General features: G+C 41.6%; 2 protein-coding genes across 7 annotated transcripts in view; one reads left to right on the top strand and one right to left on the bottom strand.

The window, feature by feature from the left end:
* The window catches only part of kcnc2 (potassium voltage-gated channel, Shaw-related subfamily, member 2), a 314,895-nt gene that overhangs the window by 126,871 nt on the left and 165,081 nt on the right, over nucleotides 1-22,943 (bottom strand). The gene's annotated exons all lie outside the window — the stretch shown is intronic.
* On the top strand, nucleotides 9,244-11,706 carry ppp1r3g (protein phosphatase 1 regulatory subunit 3G). The gene has a single exon (XM_049566197.1). The coding sequence runs from the start codon at nucleotides 10,114-10,116 to the stop codon at nucleotides 10,942-10,944; it is 831 nt and encodes a 276-aa protein (XP_049422154.1). The 5' UTR covers nucleotides 9,244-10,113; the 3' UTR covers nucleotides 10,945-11,706.

The following is a 22,943-nucleotide window of genomic DNA, read 5'->3' as shown; positions in this document are numbered from 1 at the left end:
CCCTCTACCCATGATAACATTCAGGGTAAACAACTTCAACTGTGCAGGAAAAAAGGGAACATAAATAATAATAAATACTCCAGTTGGCCACCAATGTTAAATTTAATTTTTGATTGAACTTAGATTGTGACATCCGGTGACCAAAATTCAATGTACAACATCTGATACCAACGTTTTTCCAGCAGCTTTTTGGCCCCTGAACATGGGTGTTTTTAAGCAACCTTTCTCTGTTTTTCCAGCGAGGATTATGCCACAAAAACTGTCTGCTTTTCACTAAGACATTGCTGCATTTCTTTTTTTAGCCGAAATATTGCTGTGTTTACTTCTGGTTCAGTGCCATGAAAAGCGGTGTGTTTATTTATTTATTTTTTTGTACCAGGACATCACTGCTTTTCTGCCATGATAGTGCCATGAAAAGCATTTTTTTTTTTTTTTTACCAAGACACTGCTGCATTTCTTGTCAGTATAGTGCCACGAAAAGTATTGCAGCATTTCTTTTTTATTGTTGGCATCAGATGTTGTAAATACATGTTGCTTTTCACCAAGACATCACTGCTTTTCCTGCCATGAAAAGCATTGTTTTATACCAGGACGTTGCTGCATTTACTGCCGGTATAGTGCCATGAAAAGCGTTGTTTTCTTTAATCTAAAATATTGCTGTGTTTTCTGCCAGGATAGTGCCACAAAAAGTGGTTGTTTTTACTGAGACACTGCTGTATTACCAGCAGGGATTATGCCACCAAAACCTGGTATTTTAGCTCAGACATGATCTTTTACTAACCATAACCACACATTAACCACAGTGTTAAGTTTCAGTGTATCTGCTACATAATAATGTACAAATGTAACAAATCAGCAGTTTGCAGAAAGGCACAATGCCAACATTTATTGTGGTCACTGGGTTGGGAATCAAGACTAACAGAGTGAGCCATCAGTGTGCTTACTGTTTGTTTTTGGGTCAACTTTTGGACTCTGCAGTGGTGAAGTGAACTGCAGGAGTCAGACTGAAGCAGCTCTGATATTTACAGTGAAGCAGGATGTAATTATGAGGTCCAGGTTTTAAATGTGAAACCTGCCTTTGAAACAAGGTGCTCTGCAGAATGTGCGACTGACAGTTCAGTGTGGTGAACATGCAGTAGAGGACCAGTTGAGGTCGCTTGGTAAGATCACGTCAGCCCAAAAGAGACAGTGTCAACAACACAATGATGTGATTCATCAGGAGCAGCTGATCTCTGCACATTAAAATGGTTAGAAACATCTGTGAGATCATTTTTTAAATTTTTTGCTGAATGTTTGACAGGTTATAACTTTAATATTTTGGATACATAGAACCACGAGGTCCTTCTTTGACAAAATAATTTGACACTGAAAGATCAGTGTCAGCAGATTGAACTCTGCACACTGCAGGATTTTTATAAGGTCAGTTTGGTAACTCGAGTCTGTGTTTGACAAAAGATCAGACGTCCACTGAGCAGGTCAAGGATATCAGTCTGTCAGTCCGTCAGTCCGTCTGCCTGCAAATCAAACACATTGTATCTGTACCATAAAATGATTCAATAACAGACCTGTTTTGATTTTTCACCTGATTCTTATCAGCTTTAGAAATATTAGCCTTCACTTTGGTTTGAGGAAGTGACATGAAATCGTATAAAATGGTAAATATTTAGATTTGTCTTCATGACAAAAATCAGCCACTTCACAACAACATACATGAGAATAAAAAATCTTAAATGTGGATTTAAAATGTGAAGTTTGTTCAAAGGAAGCTGCTCAAAGAGAGGTCAAGAGGTCATAAAAATAAAAATAATTACTCAAAGCTGACTGTCAAAATTTTATTTCATTTACAACACAGTGAGTCATATTTCTGACGTTTCAATATGAAATCCGGAGGAAAAAAAATTCTGAGTGGAAGGTGTTTTTTACTCCAGTTAATCTTTATCTGCTTTATCAGATATATGTTGCAACATGCAGCTCAGTCACTCAGTCTCTGAGTAAACTCACAGTCCTGCAGCACCACCCTGTGGATATGAAACAACCACAGATTGGTTACTAAATGGGGCCTACAGGGCACAGGCTCAGGGGCCCCAAGTGTCAGGGGGCCGCCCTAGCCTTCACCTGCAAAATGTCACACCAGACCTTTTTACACAGAGATAGCACCACAAAGTCGTTTCTTTGACGCCTTCACATTTTTACATAGAACCAAACAACGCCGACATCATGACGCTCCAGTGTGATTATAGACAGCATGCCAGCATCACTGAATCAAAAGATGGTGACATGTAACACAAAAGCATCGGCCTCTGGTGTGACATATAACTTGGACATCAGCAGTGCTTTATAAACAATAACAATGGCGTTAACATGTCAATAATCATTTACCAAATCTGTTATATGGCGGCTGATCTTACCCTCTGCTTGGAGTTTAAGGATGGTCGACACATAGCACATCATCATAACACCACACCTGTGCTATCCATGATCCCGTCCTGCTGACTGACCCGTTGACTCAGACATTGCCTTGGAGCTGTTACTACCTTCAATGCCATCTTAAAGGTGAGACAACTCTGTTCCCCCATTATTATATTAAATTAAAACATACGAACCAGGAAGAGACTCAAAATGACCACAAAGACATGCAAAGGAACTGCAAATAGACAAAAACTTACTACAAAAAGGTGCAAAACAATGCAAAAAAAAAGGACTACAAAAGCCCTGTTTCCACGATGCAGTACCGTAAGGTTCAGTTAAGTTCGGTAGTAGTCATACCACATACTCAGTAACAAGTGAAAGTCCTGCATTCAAAACGATATTTGAGTCTTGTTCTTCTTCTTTTGGCTGTTCCCTTTAGGGGTCGCCACAGCGAATCATCTGCCTCCATTGAACCCTATCCTCTGCATCCACTTCTCTCACACCAACTGACCTCATGTCCTCTTTCACTACATCCATAAATCTCCTCTTTGGTCTTCCTCTAGGCCTCTTGCCTGGCAGTTCCCATCTCAGCATCCTTCTATCGATATATTCACTATCCCTCCTCTGAACATGTCCAAACCATCTCAGTCTGGCCTCTCTGACATTATCTCCAAAACATCTAGAGAGAACCTTAACATCTTCATCTCTCCTACCCCCAGCTCTGACTCCTGTCTTTTCCCCAGTGCCACTGTCTCTAAATCAAACAACATCACTGGTCTCACCACGGTCTTGTACACCTTTCCTTTTAGTCTTTCTGGCACTCTTCAAAGTACTCTTTCTATCTTCCCATCACACTTGTGGCACCTGTCAGTACTTTCCCATCTCTATCCTTAATCACCCTAACCTGTTGCATGTCCTTCCCACCTCTATCTCTCTGCCTCGTCAACCTGTATAAGTCCGTCTCCCCCTCCTTACTGTCCAACCTATCATACAAATCGTCATACGCCCTTTGTTTGGCCTTTGCCACCTCTACCTTCACCTAACCCTGAATCTCTCTGTACTCCTGTCTTCTCTCTTCAGTCCTCTCAGTGTTCCACTTCTCCTTAGCTAACCTCTTTCTCTGTACAGTATACACTCCTGCACTTCCTCAATCCACTACCAGGTCTCCTTATCTCCTTTCTATCCAGATGACACACCCAGTACTCTCCTTCCCATCTCTGATAACATTAGCTGTAGTTGTCCAGTCATTTGGGAGCACCTCCTGGCCACCCAGAGCCTGTCTCAACTCCTCCCTGAAAATCACACAACCCTCTTCCTTTTTCAGCTTCCACCACTTCATCCTCTGCTCTGCCTTTGTCCTCTTCATCTTCCTCATCGCCAGAGGCATCCTACACACCACCATCCTATGCTGTCTGGCTACACTCTCACCTACCACAATTTTGCAGTCACTGATCTCCTTCCGATAACATTGTCTACACAAGATGTAGTCCACCTCTGTGCTCCTGCTCTTGTAAGTCACCCTATGTTCCTGCCTCTTCTGAAAGAAAGTATTCACTGCAGCCATTTCCATCCTTTTTGCAAAGTCTACCACCAGTCCTTCTGTGTTCCAATCCTGGATACCAACCCTGCCTATCACTTCCTCATCACCTCTGTTCCTCCCCCGACATGTCCATTGCGGTCTGCACCAATCACCATTCTCTCACCTGATATTCTGCATCACTTCATCAAACTCACTCCAGAATCTCTCCTTGTCTTCTAACTCACATCCAACCTGTGGGGCATAACCACTAATAACATTGAACATCACACCTTCAATTTCTAGATTCAGACTCATCACCCTATCTGACACTCTTTTCACCTCCAGAACATTCCTCACAAACCCCTCCTTCAGGATAACTCCTACTCCATTTCTCTTCCCATCTACACCATGATAAAACAGCCTGAACCCTGCTTCTAAGCTTCTAGCCTTGCTACCTTTCAACCTGGTCTCCTGAACACACAATATATCCACCTTCCTCCTCTGCATCGTGTAGTCAACTCTCCAGCTCTACCTGTCATAGTCCCAACATTCAAAGTCCCTACTCTTAGTTCTAGACTCTTGCCTTTCCTCTTCTCCCTCTGCCTGTGGACAGGCCTTCCTCCTCTCCTTTTTCGACTAATAGTCCTCCAATTTCCACCTTCACCCTGTAGGTCAACAGCACCGGTGGCGGTCGTTGTTAACCCGGGCCTCAATTGATCTGGTATGGAAGTCATATATTCGTGATTTGCATGTTTAATTTGGCATAGATTTTATGTCAGATGCCCCTCCTGACACTACCCTCTGCATTTATCTGGGCTTGGGACCGACACAATGAGAACACTTACTTGTGCCCGTTGGGGCTGCATTGTAAAATGATACTTGAGTAAAAGTACAATAGCATCAAAACATACTTAAAGTACCAAAAGTAAGGGTACACATTATGCAGAATAATATATATTATTTTATTGCATTATAATTAATGATATGTTCAGCTAGTAGGCTAAAGGTGGAGCTCATTTTAATGACTTCTGAATACAGTTTATTGTCAAATAGTTGTTGTTTTTTTCACAAACAGGGAACTTGCATAGGAGTTTTGGTGCACACCATCAAACATAACAGAAAATACAAAGTAAAGCAAGTGCTACAAAAGTGAAGAAACATAAATATAGATTTGGGAAAAATATTAAATACAAATATGAAAAATAGTTTCAGAAATATGCAATATATCTGTTCTAAAATGAAAGAGCTGAACAGTTTGACATATTTTGTGCAGAAATGTGCAAAACTTCAAAGTTGTTTTTTTAAATGGGCTACTGCTGGACAGTCTAATCTATAATAATACATTTTATGAGTTGATCATATTTTGCTTTTGATTATATTTTGTATTAATACTCTGAATCTGTTAAGAAACTAAAGTTGTCAGGGGGGTTCAAAAAAAAACATGATGATCAATGAATAAAGTATATATGTATAAGTAGATATGACTTGGCCATTGCAGAACATTCCACTTCTTTGCCTTAAAAATGTCTTTGGTTGCTTTTGCAGTATGCTTCAGGTCAATGTCCAACTGCACTGTGAAGCATCGTCCAATGAGTTTTGAAGCATTTAGTTGAATCTGAGCAGAAAATGGTGCCCCAAACACTTTAGCTTTCATCCTGCTGCTCTTGTCAGCAAGACAAGACTTCACTAGAATAAATACAGAGGGTTTATCACAAGATGCAAACCATTGGTTAGCCTTAAAAATGGAAGGCCAGATTAGAGTTTGTCAAAAACCATCTAAAAAGCCTGTACAGTTGTGGAACAGCATACTATGGACAGATAAAACAAAGATCAACAACCAGAATGATGGGAAGACAAGAGAAGGAAGAAGGGAAGGAACTGCTCATGATCCAAAGCACACCACCTCATCAGTGAAGCATGGTGGAGGTACTGTTATGTCATGGCCATGTATGGCTGCCAGTGGAACTGGTTCTCTTGTATTTATTGTATTTATTGATGATGTGACTGCTGACAAGAGCAGCAGGATGAAAGCTGAAGTGTCTGGGGCTACATTATCCGCTCAGATTCAACCAAATGCTTCAAAACTCATTGGACGATGCTTCACAGTGCAGATGGACAATGACCTGAAGCATACTGCAAAAGCAACCAAAGACATTTTTAAGGCAAAGAAGTGGAATGTTCTGCAATGGCCAAGTCATATCATCTGACCTGAATCCAACTGAGCATGCGTTTATCTTGCTGAAGCCAAAACTGAGGGCAAAACACCCAAAACACAAGCAGGAAGTGCAGACAGCTGCAGTAAAGGGCTGGCAGAGCATCACCAGAGAAGAAACCCAGCATCTGGTGATGTCTATGTGTCCAACACTTGAGGCAGTCATTGACTGTAAAGGATTTGCAACCAAGTATTAAAACTGACTGTTTAATTGATGATTATGTTAGTTTGTCCAAATACTCATGAGCCCTTAAGGTCGGGGGACTGTGTGAAGAAATGGTTGTAATTCCTACACGGTTCATACTACATTTTTGAAAAAAGCCTTAAATGAAAGCTGAGAGTCTGCACTTTAAGCAGGTATTCATTGTTTCATTTAAAACCCATTGTGGTGGTGTACAGAGCCAAAATGACGACAACTGTATCATTGTCCAAATAATTATGGATCTGACTGTGTGTATACACACACATATATATATATATATATATATATATATATATATATAATTGTATTTGTCATTACAACTCAAAAACTCTCCAGAAAACAGTCTGTTGAAAACCTGCTGAAATGAATATTCTGTGTAAATAATCAATGGGATGCTTCATAAACTGATTGTATCATTAAAAAATAAATTCAGAACTGTATTTCCCTGTTTTAACTTTATTCCCCCATTCATTTTTCTAATGGATGGATGTTTTTAAAAAATCCTGAGTAAAAGCCATAAATCTTTCAAATGATTTTTGACATATAGAAGTAATATGATATCTCATCATGTTCTTTAATAATAGCCCCTTTTACACTGCCTGTTCAAGGCCGGAATATTACAATGTTATTCCACTTCGCCGTTCTGTATGTAAGGTACAATTGTGGAATGGGGGAACACAGTTGTCTGGCCTCTGAGCCGGGATTGCATGCAGTGACAGCTCAGAAACAAGGTCTGTATAAAAGGGACAGCCAGCAGGATGGGATCATCGGTAGAAGGGATGTGATGTTTTGACATATTGGGCTCTAGTTTCCCGGCGCAGCACAGGGTGGCGAACCCCGCGCAGAGCTAGTTTCGAGCAGCGCAACCCTCGGGTTGCGCAGACCTTGTTTCTGAGCTGTCACTGCATGCAATCCCGGCTCAGAGGCCAGACAACTGTGTTCCCCCATTCCACAATTGTACCTTACATACAGAACGCAACCCCCAGGTTGCGCTGCTGGAAACTAGCTCTGCTGGAAACTGCGCGCTCAGTTTGGTAGTTTAGCAGACAGAGGTGCGCTGAGATGGGTGTGGCGGCGCAGCAGGGGGAGGTGTCGACAGATCCAGCTTGGCGCAGTGACAGTTTCGTGCCAAAAGGCTTCGCTGAAGGTGCGCTAAAAGCTCGCCAGCTGAAACCAGGTCTACTGTCAGCGCAGGGGGAGCGCAGCTGGTGCAGTGGAAGTTTGGCTGACCGGCGGACAGTGCACACACGTCACCAAAACCTCACAGGCAGGTTTCCAGAATATCAGGCACATTAACGATGCAATAAATAGCCACAAAACCACTATTCAATGCAACTATCTGCAATCAGCACATAAATGTATCTCTATATCGACTGTCCCGTCACATCTGATGTCAGATCAAAGGGGATTGGCACCGTTTGGCACGTTTGGCACTCGTAATGGAAACCCAACCTGATTTGATTAACACAGCTGCAAACTAATGAGTTCACATCCCTCTCAGCCAACCACAAACAGCCACAGCATCAGATAGGGAGTATATATTCAGCATCTGTCATCTTAGAAAAGTCAAAAGAAAAGAAACAGAGTGCAAGGGTTGCAGTCTTGAGGGTTACTAAACAATGCCACTGAAATACCAACCTATCAATCACCTGCACCCAGAATGTACCTGGGAAAACATCCTTAACCAATTGTTAAAAAAAAACAACAACTCAGAAATCAGATGTTGAACATTATAAATAGGATTCAGGTTTGCTGATGTGAACAAAAATTGTGTCTGACACAGTTATGAGTGTATGTGTACTGAAAACAAACAAATGTGTTTGTTTCCCCATTGCATTTGTGTAGTCTGTGTTTACAGCTGCTCAAAACAGAGCTGCCAGATTAGTTCTTTACTGTTCAGTACACACAAATGTTTTTAGATGCACTGTGATCTCACATGGCTTTCTGTAGAGGAAAGATTACAATGCAGTCTTTTAAACTTTTTAAGGAATGTCATAAATAATAAGAAATTACAATATTTGACTGACCAAGTGTACATCAGTGGTGAACATAAATATCAGCTAAGACAGGCCAGTTTAAGATATCTATTGCCACCGAGACCAAGGATAAATCTCCTTAAATCTTCTGTCATTTACAGAACTGGATTACTAGATAAAAATAATATTTAAAAAATAAACACCTGAGCAGCTTTCAAGAAAAAATATAAACAGTACTTATTAACTTAAAGAAAAGAAAAGAAAAGAAAAGAAAGTCATGACAGAGATGGGTCTGCATTTTTGAGGGCATATAGCCTATAGCAAATTTCACCATTTTTAATATAATGTGAGTTCTTTGGACACAAAGGTAGTTTTGAGGTAGCAATTTGAAGGGGCAGGTAAATGAAAGTCAAGTCCTAAAGTCCTGATGTTTTGTTTTCAAGTATTTATTAACTAAAGCAGTTAAAATATTTCTGTATTTATGGCAGTTATTTACAGAGCAGCTGCAGTGATGAAATGGTTAAACTCCTCTATGTTTTATCTCCATATAAGGAAATGCTTGCTGAGTGACGTCAGCATGATGGTGGTGATGACAGCATGCGTTTGTTTACCAGCTTTGGAGTGACGCATGTCACAGAGCTACATGGACAGCTGGTTATATAACAACATCTGATTGTGAGTCCTTCAGCTTCAAACTCACAATGATCATAAACACAAGAAGATTTATTCAAAGTAACATTACTTTATTTATAAATCATGCAGAGACAAAGAACAGACAGTAAGTTCAAATGTTTAAAACTGTAAAATATTAATATTTGCAGTGATAATAACAGATGACTATGTGTAAACAGACTGTTGTTGTTTTTGTTTTGTTTTTTTACATTTTGTTGTTCTTATGTGTAAATAGAGTAACTATATACTGTTACAAGCTTGAAATGTTCTATAATTACATTAGGTACATTAAGTTACAGATATGTTTATAGACCAGTTATAGACCAGATCAGTTTTGAGGTAACTGTACTTTACTGGAGTATGTTTTATTTTATGCTACCTTATACCTCCCACTCCTCTACACCTACAGAGGGGAAAACTACTTTTACTGCATTTATCTTAGAGCTTTAGTTACTTTCCAGGCGAAGATGTTCCATTAAAAACACATTTACATGTATTCTGTTGTTGTTGTTGTTGTTGTTGTTGTTTACGGTATGTGTATCCTGTTGTTGTAGTTGTTCACAGTATTTAAGGTATTCTGTTGTTGTTGTTTACAGCATTTAATGTGTAGGCTATTCTGTTGTTGTTTACAGTTTTTAATTCTGTTGTTGTTGACAGTGCTTATTGCGAATCCTGTTGCTGATGTTGTTTACAGTATTCAAAGTATTCTGTTCGTTTACATTGTTTACAGGGTTTACATGTATCCCATTGTTGTTGTTGTTTACAGAGGTCTCTTAATGTGTATTCTGTGTCGTTTACAGTATTAAATGTGTATTCTGTTGTTGTTGTTGTTTACAGTATCTAAGGTTTTCTGTTGTTATTGTTGTTGATGTTATTGTTTACACTATTTAATGTGTATTCTGTTGTTGTTGTTGTTGTTGTTGTTGTTCACGTGAATCTGCGTCACTGCATGCAAAGAGGTCAAAGTTGAGGTGACGGTACGCGTGTCCCGTGCCAGCAGCGGACGGGGGAAACTGCACGCGCTCTGGTGCTACCACGTTGTCCGCCGGAGGGGGCGGGAGTCTCTTCCCTATACAAGCCGCCCGCAGCGGGACTCCCGCAACCGCCGGGCTGCCCGGCACACATGTCCCGCTTACCTCTCCAGTTCCACACCGAGGGAGAGTCTCCCTCCCCGTGGCTGAGTTTAGAGGACGGCATGGAGAATGAGGAGGAGGGGGAAGAGGAGGAGGATGATCTGGACGATGAGGTGGACGCTTCTCAGCTGGAGAGATTTATGAAAGACAGAAGGAGAGCCAAGTCCCTGCCCGCCTACCCGGCGGCGCTCCTGGGCGGCGTCGGCGGAAATGATGGGAGGAAGCGGGTGAAGTTTGCCGACTCCATGGGCCTGAACTTGGCCAGCGTCAAGCACTTCAGCTCGCTGGAGGAGCCACAGATTCCGAGTAAAGTTCTGTCCCGACACAAGAGCTTTCCGCCGCAGCAGCAGGACGTACTGAACGACCTGTGCCAGAGCTTCAAGTCCAGCCTGAACACGGACCGCCTGGTCGCCTGCTTTCCGGAGCCCCAGAAGGCGGAGCGGAGAGTCCAGCGGCTCCGCGTCTGCCTGGAGAAGATCGCCATCACACAGTTCGACGTGCGGGGCCAGATCCGGGTCTTTACCGGCTGCGCCGAAAAAGACGTCGGAGTGAGGTACACTTTCAACGACTGGCTCTCCTACGTGGACGCACAGGCTCTGCCCGCGGCCGCGGATCAGCCGGACTTTGTAGGAGAACGCTTCAGCTTCACCGTGTACACCCCGCCCTTTATGGACCCCAGTTCGGCCGTGCACTTCGCCGTGTACCTGAGGAGCGAGGAGGGGGAGTTCTGGGACAACAACGAGGGAAAGAACTACACTCTCCAGTACCACTGTATGCCTGGCACCGCGCCGTTTGTCGGCGCAGCTTTCCACCCCATCTGACCGGTGCGCGTGTCGCGCGGAAAACCTTTAAATCTGTGCGTAAAACTTATAATCAGTGCGTAAAAGCTCTCCATCTAACCCGTCAGATGAAATCCTTTGCTGCTGTTTTCCACCTGCTGAATAGGAACACCATCTGTCCAGTTCTGTGTCATACGATGAGTCTTTCTGTGATCAGGTGACTTATAGTTTGTCAGTCAGATGCAATGACACAGATCAACTTTAGTTTTCTTTAATTCTGGCCTCTTAATGATTCTGTCATGTCTTTTCTTTTTTTAAGAATTAAGCAGCCTCATCAACACTCAGTATTGTGAAGGACCACATAGCGGACATTTCTGGATATGATTGTGTATGAACTTGCATTCATGGATTGTCTTTAAGGACACATAAAAAACAAAGAACTGATTATTTGCTCCCACTTTAAAGAAAACAGTTGGTGCCACACCAGTGTCAAGAACCTCCTGGACGTTTTAGACCTTTGGACATAAGCGTCTCTGTCTCAGTGCAGCTCTTGGACTCTGTTGATCAGAAAAAGGATTTGAAAATAATTTTAAAGTTAAACTATACATACACACACACACACACACACACACACACACACATATGTATATATATATATATATATATATATATATATATATCTGTGCTTGTGCCTGCAGACATGTTCATTTCTGTAATTAAAGGTAGAGGTATAATTCATAAGCTGTTTTGCTGACTCTGTGTCCTCTTTTTCATTTCTGTAATTAAAGGTAGAGGCATAATTCATAAGCTGTTTTGTTGACTCTGTGTCCTCTTGCAGTTGTTCTTTTCACAGCAGAATCATAAACATGTCAGTAACAGCACACTGGTGTTGGTGGTGCACTGCAAAATGACAGCTTTTTTAAAGGTCCAGTGTGTAGGATTTAGGGGGATATATTGTCATATGGAATATAATCTAAGTATGTTTTCTTTAGTGTATAGTCACCTGAAAATAAGAATCTTTTATCTTAGAATGAGTGGTTTATATCTATATTGGGAGCCTTGTCCATGGAGATTGTCATGTTGCACTGCCATGTTTGTACAGTAGCCCAGAACAGAAAAAACAAACACTGGCTCATGGTAGGGCCATTCATGTTTTTGTGTTGCCCACGATAGTTAGCAGCCCCTCTGCTACAAGCCAAATGGCATCAGAAGAACAGAAAATTGACATCAGAAAAACACATTTTTTTTTCTGGCTTGTAACTGCTGAAAACAGATCTTTTTCTTCAGCTTTAATCAGGTGTTCCAGGATGATTCGATCGTAACACTTAAAGCAAAATGCAAACTTAACCAGTTCCTGTGAATTCTGCGTGATCTTGCAGTGTTGTTAATCACTGCAACTTTGACCAATCATTGTTGTTTCCCTTGAGTTTCAACAGTTATAGCAGTCTCCCGCATAACGTCAGCAAACTCACTTCTTTGTTTCTGGTTGTGAGGATGCAGATGTGAGCGACATGAGCATCTCACATTTATTGATGAAAATTACTGCTTAAGACTGTGCAAAGTAACTCCCTGATGTTCTGCACGAAAGTTAGAATACATGTGCACTGTGTGCAACACTGTAGTTGAAACAGAAACACATTTCTACCACATAATAAACCTGGAGCCTGGCCAAAACATGGACAACAGACGTATCAGCCTGACAGAGGCAGATCTATTGCATGTACTGAAAGAATCAAGGTTAGTTAGACTCAGTATGCAGGTTAGTTGTGACATTCATGTAAATCATAAACTCAGAACTCTGAGGTTTTGTTCTCACTGGAAGTCTGGAACAAATTGCCTTTGATTCTTAGAACACGTCATTCCAACTCTTCAAATACAGCTGCTTTATCAGTAAACCTACAATTTAAAATATGACCCACCTGGTACCCTCCTGCATTGGTTTTGGACATTCAGGGACAGCATGTCAACTTACACTTGTTTTTGTTTTCACACGAAATTTACAGTTTTTGCTCATTACATGCCTACAGTCTTTTTCAAAATAAATGTACGTCAGTAAAAAAAAAAAAAAAAAAGTTTTTAGCTTTATTTCCTTTAGTTGAGCCAACAAACGCACGTGGTTAAGAAAAAAACATGCTTTACCTGAAATTAAGTATGTTTGTTACTAAATTATTGTCACATGACATCTTCATTTGACATATGTCACAAGTGAGCATGCTGCACATAAAGGGCACTACGTTGTTATTAAAATAGCTCCACTGACTTTTGGTTTAACATGAAAAATGAACAGTGGATTCACTGGTGAAATTCAGAGTTTATTTGACCCATGCACCTCCACTCCCACTGACCCTACATGGACTTTCTCGCTCTTTATACCAAGGTAGTTGCCAGTGGCGTTACAAACTGCCACCTCCCCAGTGTGTATCATACCTGTTATGAAGGATGCCTCTGTGCGTTGGTGTATTATGCCAAGATCACTTTCAGAATGGTTAGGTGGTATTTGATGAATTGGGAGGGAGAACAGGCAGATTTTTATTGAATGATACAAAAAAATCCCAACTATTTTGGCTGTTTTCACTTGCTCCCCCAGTTTAGCTACCAAAAAGCACCTGTAAACATTGCAACATGTGCTGCAATTTTTTTTTGTCAGAAAAGCTGTCAGAAAATTGGGCATTTTAGGCCGCAACAATTCCCCAACAAAAGCCCACAAATTCCAAGAGGGACTGATCAAGGATCATAACACTGTGTTCAGTTTTTAGAAGCAGTCACAGATGATCTTTAGACTTACTATTACTTTCCTGAAGATTCCATTTATTTCTTTGTTTGTGTAATTCATGACACTGAACATCATGTGTGCATTCATTTTGATTAATGCTACATGATTGTTACTTAATGGCGCAGTGTGCACGAAGATTGTTAATTAATATGACGCAAATGGATTTAGCCATGTTTGCAGATGATTGCCTATTATTCATATACAATCACAGGCCAAACAACACCATCTCTCTTGGAATTAATACGTCAATATGGTGTTTTTTCCGAGTTTAAGGTGAATAAGGATAAATCGTCAATTATGTTCCTAAATGAACAGGAGAGAAGAAATCCAACGATACTCCACCCATTTGTTAATGTCACTGATGGATTTGTTTATTTGGGCATCAGAATTACTCCGCTGTTGAAAATCCTTAGCTCGCTATGTCCCCATACTAATTAAAGTGTCGGAGGATATTGCAAGACGGACATCATTGCCTCTCTCTGTAATTGGAAGAATAAATATAATTAAGATGAACATTCTCCCAAAATTCTTATACATTTTTCAATCAGTACCATTGACTCCTCCATCCAAATTCTTCTCCCAAATTAAGGAGCTCCTTTCAAACTTTATTTGGAACAATAAAAAGCCCAGATTTAGACTGTCCCTTTTATATTTGATATATGACAGGGGTGGATTACAATTACCAAACTTCCAGTGGTTTTACTGGGCAGCCCAATTAAGAGTGGCAATGTGCTGGTTTTCCAATAAAGATAGACTGGCTTGGCTGCAGATCGAATCGCTTACCTCAGGAAATTTATCGTTGGATAGCTTTCTCTATTCAGCCCCTATCAAAATATCAAAGAAACATATAACCAGTCCCTTGGGATTGGTTATATGTTGGTTGGTTATATAATCCCAAAAGACTTGGGATTTAAGAAGTGATTTGAGAGAGGCATTACTAAATTAAGTGACCTATTTGTTGATGGTAATCTGATGTCTTTTGAAGAACTAAGGGTGAGAGGTGGAGCGGTTACGTCAGTCGGAGGCCTCCACGTGTGGAAGACAGACAGGACACTCGGCCAATCGTTGCATTTGGTCCAAATGCAATGATTGGTCGGAGTTTTCTTAGAACCATATGAGAATGGTATAATTATTAGTTTTTATCTCTGGTGGAATTCACTTACATTTTAGTGTGCCATCAGCTTATTAATAGCATTTTAACCTAAAAAAAGCGTCACATTTCCAGAAAGGTAAGTATCGCTTTAAATAACTCAACAACCTCCCCTTTCCACGCCAGAGATGTACTCCATTCAGAATTGACACTGCTGCTCTCTTCTGCCATGGCGAATTGAGTAAACTCTCATTACGCCTTCGCGCCGCGCATTTAAGGACGAGGAGAGGGGCTCATTTGATTGGTGTGATGTGTGTAAAACCCACTCCACACCTTCTCTCCTCCCTCTTTCTGACTTGCGCAGGTAGGAGAGACAGAGGTGGGAAAGAGGAGTAGCTGCGCCAGCGTGCACGGTGTGCCAAACTTGCAAAATCCGTCTGACCACACCCAGGTGGCAAAGCGCAGGTGCGCTGCGCCTCCACCTTGCCCGGTCTGTGAAACTAGAGGCCATAGAGTTGTAGCCGGGGGGTTTATGAATACAGTCCTCCAACCAGTTGGTAGGAGTCTGAGAAGGAAATGTGGTGAAATATTTTTTGACAAAGTCTCTGATTTGGAGGTAGCTGAAAAAATTAGATTGTGGAACACCAAATCCCTTAAAGGTAGGGTCTGGAGGATTTTCCAGTTGCTGTTTGTAAACACACATTCAAATTTGGCCCCTCCTATCGGGCTCAACTCTCCTGGGTGTACGGAGCCTGGAGGTACGGAAGAAGGCTTCACAGAAGAGGTTCAGGCAAGGCTCGCGCTGGTGCACACTCGGACATGCTCGGGCACAGCACCTGCGCTCTCTCATTGGCTGGGGAAATCTCCGCCCAGAAGCGGTCTGAGCTCACAAAAACATCAAAATACAGTTAAAGGGCAGGAGCTCTGCAAACAGAGTCACCACCACACATGAGTAGAAGCCCATAGGTGATTATTAAGCAGGATTTCATTTGTATATGTCTATATTTTGTTTTGTTTGAAAATCCTCCAGATCCTACCTTTAACCATCTGGTCAAAAGACATAAAAATGTTTTCTTTGAACAAGTCTGCAACTTTGCTCAGGCCATTTCTGGACCAGTGTTGAGATGCTGTGTCTAACACTGAAGGTGTAAATAGAGGGTTGTTAAAAAATGGCATACAAAAGAATGCTTGTCCTAGTGCAAAGAGGGTCCTGCATTGTGCCCAAATTTTTAAGGAGCCTTTAATAACAGGGTTTCCTCCAACCTTTAAATTGATAGGTAGCGGGACGCAGACTAAGGATCCTAAATTAACAGGATCATTAGAGCTCCTTTCCATGATTTCCCACTCCAGGCCACACTGATCCTCTGACTCCAAAATCCAATATGGTATCTTATGTATATTTGCTTCCCAGTAGTAGAAAATAATATTTGGAAGGCCAAATCCGCCTTCCTCCTTAAAACGTTGAAGAAAAATCCTTTTTATTCTAGGGATAGTTTTATTCCACAGGAAGGTGCTTATATGTTTATATAACTCTTTGGAAAAAGCTTTGAATATAAACACAGGAATGGTCTGAAACAAGAATATAAATCTAAGCAAAACTGACATCTTTACAGAGTTAATTCTCCCTGCTAAGGATATTGGGAGGGCACACCAGCGCTGAAGGTCTAGTTTTGCTTTATTGAGAGCAGGTTTAAAATTATGTTTAAAGAGGTCCCCATATTTTCTAGTAACTGCAGTCCCAAGATAGGTGAAGTTATCACAGCTTACTCTGAATGGATATGGCTCAAATGACATTAGTTTTGCCTGTTCGTTAATAGGGAGGAGGAAACTTTTAGTAAAGTTTATCTTGTAACCAGATACTTCCCCAAATTTTGAAATAATGCTCATTACATTTGGAATGGACACATCTGGGTCAGACAAATACAATACATCCACGTAAAGTGCCAGTTTGTGTACCTGCTCTCCTCTTGCAATACCGTATATACACTGAACAAAAATATAAATGCAACACTTTTGTTTTTGCTCCCATTTTTCATGAGCTGAACTCAAAGATCTAAAACATTTTCTATACACACAAAAGACCATTTCTCTCAAATATTGTTCACAAATCTGTCTAAATCTGTGTTAGTGAGCACTTCTCCTTTGCCGAGATAATCCATCCCACCTCACATGTGTGTCATATCAAGATGCTGATTAGACAGCATGATTATTGCACAGGTGTGCCTCAGGCTGGCCACAATAAAAGGCCACTCTGAAATGTGCAGTTTTGCTTTATTGGGGGAGGGGGGGGGAGGGGGGGGTGAGAAAACCAGTCAGTATCTGGTGTGACCACCATTTGCCTCACGCAGTGCAACACATCTCCTTCGCATAGAGTTGTTGAGGTTGTTGATTGTGGCCTGTGGAATGTTGGTCCACTCCTCTTCAATGGCTGTGCGAAGTTGCTGGATATTGGCAGGAACTGGAACACGCTGTCGTATACGCTGATCCAGAGCATCCCAAACATGCTCAATGGGTGACATGTCGGGTGAGTATGCTGGCCATGCAAGAACTGGGATGTTTTCAGCTTCCAGGGATTGTGTACAGATCCTTGCAACATGGGGCCGTGCATTATCATGCTGCAACATGAGGTGATGGTCGTGGATGAATGGCACAACAATGGGCCTCAGGATCTCGTCACGGTATCTCTGTGCATTCAAAATGCCATCAATAAAATGCACCTGTGTTCGTTGTCCATAACATACGCCTGCCCATACCATAACCCCACCGCCACCATGAGCCACTCGATCAACAACGCTGACATCAGCAAACCGCTCACCCACACGACACCACACACGCTGTCTGCCATCTGCCCTGAACAGTGAAAACTGGGATCCATCCGTGAAGAGAACACCTCTCCAACATGCCAGACGCCATCGAATGTGAGCATTTGCCCACTCAAGTCGGTTACGACGACGAACTGCAGTCAGGTCGAGACCCAGATGAGGATGACGAGCATGCAGATGAGCTTCCCTGAGATGGTTTCTGACAGTTTGTGCAGAAATTCTTTGGTTATGCAAACCGATTGTTGCAGCAGCTGTCCAGGTGGCTGGTCTCAGACGATCTTGGAGGTGAACATGCTGGATGTGGAGGTCCTGGGCTGGTGTGGTTACACGTGGTCTACGGTTGTGAGGCCAGTTGGGATGTACTGCCAAATTGTCTGAAACGCCTTTGGAGACGGCTTATGGTAGAGAAATGAACATTCAATTCATGGGCAACAGCTCTGGTGGATATTCCTGCACTCAGCATGCCAATTGCACACTCCCTCAAAACTTGCGACATCTGTGGCATTGTGCTGGGTGATAAAACTGAACAGTTCAGAGTGGCCTTTTATTGTAGCCAGCCTAAGGCACACCTGTGCAATATTCATGCTGTCTAATCAGCATCTTGATATGCCACACATGTGAGGTGGGATGGATTATCTCGGCAAAGGAGAAGTGCTCACTAACACAGTTTTAGATGGATTTGTGAGAATATTTGAGAGAAATGGTCTTTTGTGTGTATAGAAAATGTTTTAGATCTTTGAGTTCAGCTCATGAAAAATGGGAGCAAAAACAAAAGTGTTGCGTTTATATTTTTGTTCAGTGTATGTTCAGCACTTCTTATCATGACTGCCAAAGGCTCAATGGCAATATCAAACAAGAGTGGGGAGAGAGGGCACCCCTGTCTAGTTCCCCTGTTCAAGTGGAAGTATTGGGATAGTAAACGATTGGTGCGAACAGCTGCATGGGGCGATGCATATAGTACTCTTATCCATGAACAAAAGGAGGTGCCAAATCCAAACTTTTCTAACACTTTAAATAGATACTCATATTCTATCCTATCAAATGCTTTATGCAAGTCTAAAGATATCAGGACTTCAGCCATAGTTGTTGCTTTTGGAGAGTAAATAATATTGTAGATATGCCGCAGGTTTCCATACAATTGCCTTCCAGAAATGAATCCAGACTGGTCTGGGTGCACTATCTTATGAATGACTGTGTCCAGTCTGGTTGCTAGTACTTTTGCTAAAAAAGCTGGTTTTCTACCTGGAAGTATTTGTGAACAACAAGGTGATTCCCTCAGAAGGGACACTAACAACTCAAAGTACACGTCAAATAAAATTTCTCCAAACACGTTTCTTGTTATTTTAGGTAGTTATTATCACGCTAATGTATGTTCAAGTGTCCATTTCCCCCGATAAGTTGGTTTTAATTCGTTATTTGATTCTATAAACAGTCTGACCATCTCGAGCTTTTATTTTGGTACTTCCGGTGACCGGCAGTGTGAATTTGCATATTAGCTAAATATTTAGTTTCACCCAAAACATTTAGATTTAACATTTAGATTTAGATTTAGATTTAATATTTAGATTTAACATTTATATTTATATTTATATTTAGCATTTAGATTTAACATTTAGATTTAGATTTAATATTTAGATTTAGATTTAGCATTTAGATTTAACATTTAACATTTAGGTGCCACATTTAATATTTAGATTTAACTATTTAATATATTTCTAAGTTAACAAATATTGCTGTAAATGTGGTAAAAGGTGACGTTAAAAAAATCACAATACTTTTTTAAACATTGTTTGAAGCTAAATGTGGCAAAATGTTGATGTTATTTTCAGCGTGAGACACTTTACAAATGGCACCCCATAACGCGAAACGCGTTCTCTGGCTGGCTGGATTGTCTGCTCGGTCTGCCGTACATACATGGCGGCGCAAGATGGTGACCCCTCTAAAGCAAGGCCTATGCTATATATATATATATATATATATATATATATAACAAAAAGCATAATTATAAGGCTACGAAAACCAAACGAATTTTATTTTATAGCAATTATACACTTGTATAAACATATTCATGGGTAGAATATTCAGATTCTGATTGACAATAAACCATGCCAAATATTACACACTGGCCCTTTAAAAACGTGCGCTCTGGTGCGCTCTCTCTTGTGTGTTGACGCTGATGCTAGCTCCGCTCTCTTGTTTTCTCCTGCTCTCTCTTGTTTTTACTCTCTTTTGTCTTGCTCTCTTGTGCTCTTCTTCTAGACAAGTGCCCTTTTCGACCTGCCCCTCCAACAAAGATTCATCAAACCCAGCGGCTGCCAGCCACTTGCCACAGTGGTTCTCATGCCAAACCCAAAGGCTCTTTGCAGCATAAGGAAACCAACGTGGGGTACTCACAAGACGTCACAGGCTCAACGGCTCCCCCCTCCACAGTGTGCCAACTGGTTTTATTCTGCTGGAAAGTCTGGGAGTTGCAAAGTGAAAGTTCAGGGCCCCAGGAGAAACGTCTGCATGGTTCGCTGCTAAGAAAGGAGGCAACAAACTCCCCTCACAGGTGACCTGCTGGGAAGTGGTAAGAGCTGGTGTTAAATAGGAGATCTAATCATCTTGATCTTAATTTAGGATTCCTTAGATAAAGAATTTGCACATTCCTGCATTCCCAATTTATCTTCACATACTGTAGGCCTACTCTCTCACTATTGCCAAATTAAATAACTCACACAAGTGTTACTTCTTGTTTTAATCCATTTGTACATACTGTTGATTTTGTGTTATTTCATATTATCCTCATTCATTTATTCAGTTGTTACCCATTTAGTTTAAATAAATTTTCATTTATCGCCAAGTCGTTGTCTGTGGATATTTATTTTGAGCAGGATCACTGTATGGAGAATTCATAACCCAGATACTGAGATTGATTCATTATTGATGAGCGTGCTGACGAATTAATAATTGCTTTACGGAGTTATTAATTTGATTAGTCGCTAGAGAGGGTGGTGCCCCAAACTTTATTGCGAGTGCAAACATTCTCAAAAAGGTATTTCCCCTACAACCATCATAGGACATCAAATGTGCTGCGCGTTGCTCCATCACTGCTTGTAGTCTGGGAAAATACAGATTTTGTCCCCCTCAGACGTTGTCACTTGCTTCAGAGCTCTTGCTTTTTCCGTAATTTTCTCGTGTTGCTGGAAGTAGTGGCATCTGATTATCCAGGCCCTGGAGGGGGGGGGGGGGGGGGGGACCGTCATCTTGTCTTATTCTTAGATACCAGTGCGTACGGTCAAGTACTGGAGCCTCTTCCATACTGAGAGCCACTTTCAACAACTGGGTCATAAACTCCACTGGGCGTTCGCTGTCCTCGCGACCGTCTTTAATGCCAGTGATACGTAGATTACAGCGCTGTGAGCGAAACAACAAAATTACTCAGTAAATTCTCTTGTTGTGTTTCTGTTCTCATCTAATCTAATCTGTTGTGTATTTTGAGCTACTAAGGCTACCGTGAGCCTCAAGTTATTCTGGGTAATGTAGTAACCATTGTTGTGCTACTGGAAACAATGAGAAGAATCCGTGAACGTTCGGTGTAAGGAGGAATAAACAGTTGACAAGTCATCTGCTGAGTCCACATTATTATGTGAAAAGAATACTCTGACGATTTGGGAGTTATGCCTTTCTCTATCATTTTCATATTGAAACAACACGATGGATATCTTTTTTGTGTCTGTACATCCAGTGGCTGGGTCTCAGCGGTTAGCATGGCGCTTGTAGGGGGTCAGTACATCTTGCACCGGTGAGCAACAGCTGCAGCTGGGTCTGGGACAGGTACGCTAGGTCACTCGGTAAATGCAAACAAAGGGACGACACGGACAATATTACTCACCCGACTGAAAGCTGTCCATCAACTCCTGCAGGCCTGGGCGTTTTTTTCCAGTTCATCTTAGGAACATGAAAAAAAGTTTCAATCACACCAGGATTAGTGATTGCTGCAAAGTTTTCACTCCTTGTGATGCACTCTCTGCAGCACTTTTCCTCCTGATGATATATCTCCCCAACGATGGTAGCACCAAATCCCATTCTGTGCAGCAAAATGGGAGCGGAGGATTCAGCCTCTCTTCTCGCCCGCTCAGCATCCAACACATGGAGTTCCTCATCTGTATGCTCCGGCTCAAACAGGTATGGCTCTGGATCTGTGTCCGCTACTCTTCAAAATCGCATTCAAAGTCATCCATTGCAGCTACTAAAATCCGGAGATATCGCTAAGCTAAATAAACAGCCGAGTTTTCTTTACAAGCTACGTCTGTGCCTGCTCACCGGTGTATCCCTCCGCGGATCACAGCCCAGGATGTACTGACCCCCTATAAGCGCAATGCTAACCGCTGAGACCCAGCCACTGGATGTACAGACACAAAAAATATACCGATCATGTTGTCTCAGTATGAAAATGATAGAGAAAGGGCATAACTCCCAAATCATTGGAGTATTATTTTATGTGAAGATACACAGTGAAGACATAACATAATCCTAACACAGCAAAGCTGTTACCTTCAGTCTTCGCTTGCAATTAGTGGAAACATGCTAACTTTACACACAAATCAGTAAAGTAAGACCTGTTCATAAATGTTCTGGTGTAGCTCTGAATTTCTTATAAACTGAGGACAACTGCCTGCTGTATATTTGTGTTCATGGTCACAGTCACAGATAATTTTACATGATGCTCCTTCGTTATCCGCCATGACATCAAAAGTACAACCAAGTCCTCATAGATACATCTCTGGTGAAACTGTTAGGTGTTATGTGTTCAGCAATGCCCGTTGCGTACTGCTTACTCGAAGAACACTGTAAACACGGCTCCTTCATCTGTGGTTTAATTGCTGCGGGCCGCTGCGAGCGAGCAGAATCACTTCTGCCTCGGGTGCTGTATTCTGGTTTGCTGACTTCCGTTGTGTGTCCGACCCGAGTGAGGCTACGCTAAATAGCCATATAGAGAAAGGCTTTTTTGTCGCTGTTGGGTTCAAATAAATATGCGGATCTTCAAGGGGGAGTGATAGGAACTAGGGACAGTTTTATAAATGGTAAAAAGTTCTGCACAGCTGCTTTCAGTGTGTCAATTGCTTGGAGGACAGTGTCTCCGGTCGGCGCATCGTCTGCATTGTTGCTGTTAGCATGTGAGCTAGCATCAGCGTCATTGATCTTCTTTTTGCCCATTTTTCTTTACTTATGGACTATATATGCTGCAAACGTGTCTGACATGTATAACTCACGGTAAGCACTTGGCCTGTATATATGCTTGGCGGAAAGATGGATAAGTTGGTGAGTTAAACAGTTCAGATGAGGAGCTCAGTAAGGCAAACTCCTCACATGT

The sequence above is a fragment of the Epinephelus fuscoguttatus genome, linkage group LG22 (assembly GCF_011397635.1).
Source record: "Epinephelus fuscoguttatus linkage group LG22, E.fuscoguttatus.final_Chr_v1".
NCBI lineage: Eukaryota > Metazoa > Chordata > Actinopteri > Perciformes > Serranidae > Epinephelus > Epinephelus fuscoguttatus.
The sequence above is the reverse complement of the archived record's forward strand: the minus strand, read 5'-3'. Positions and strand labels throughout refer to the sequence as shown.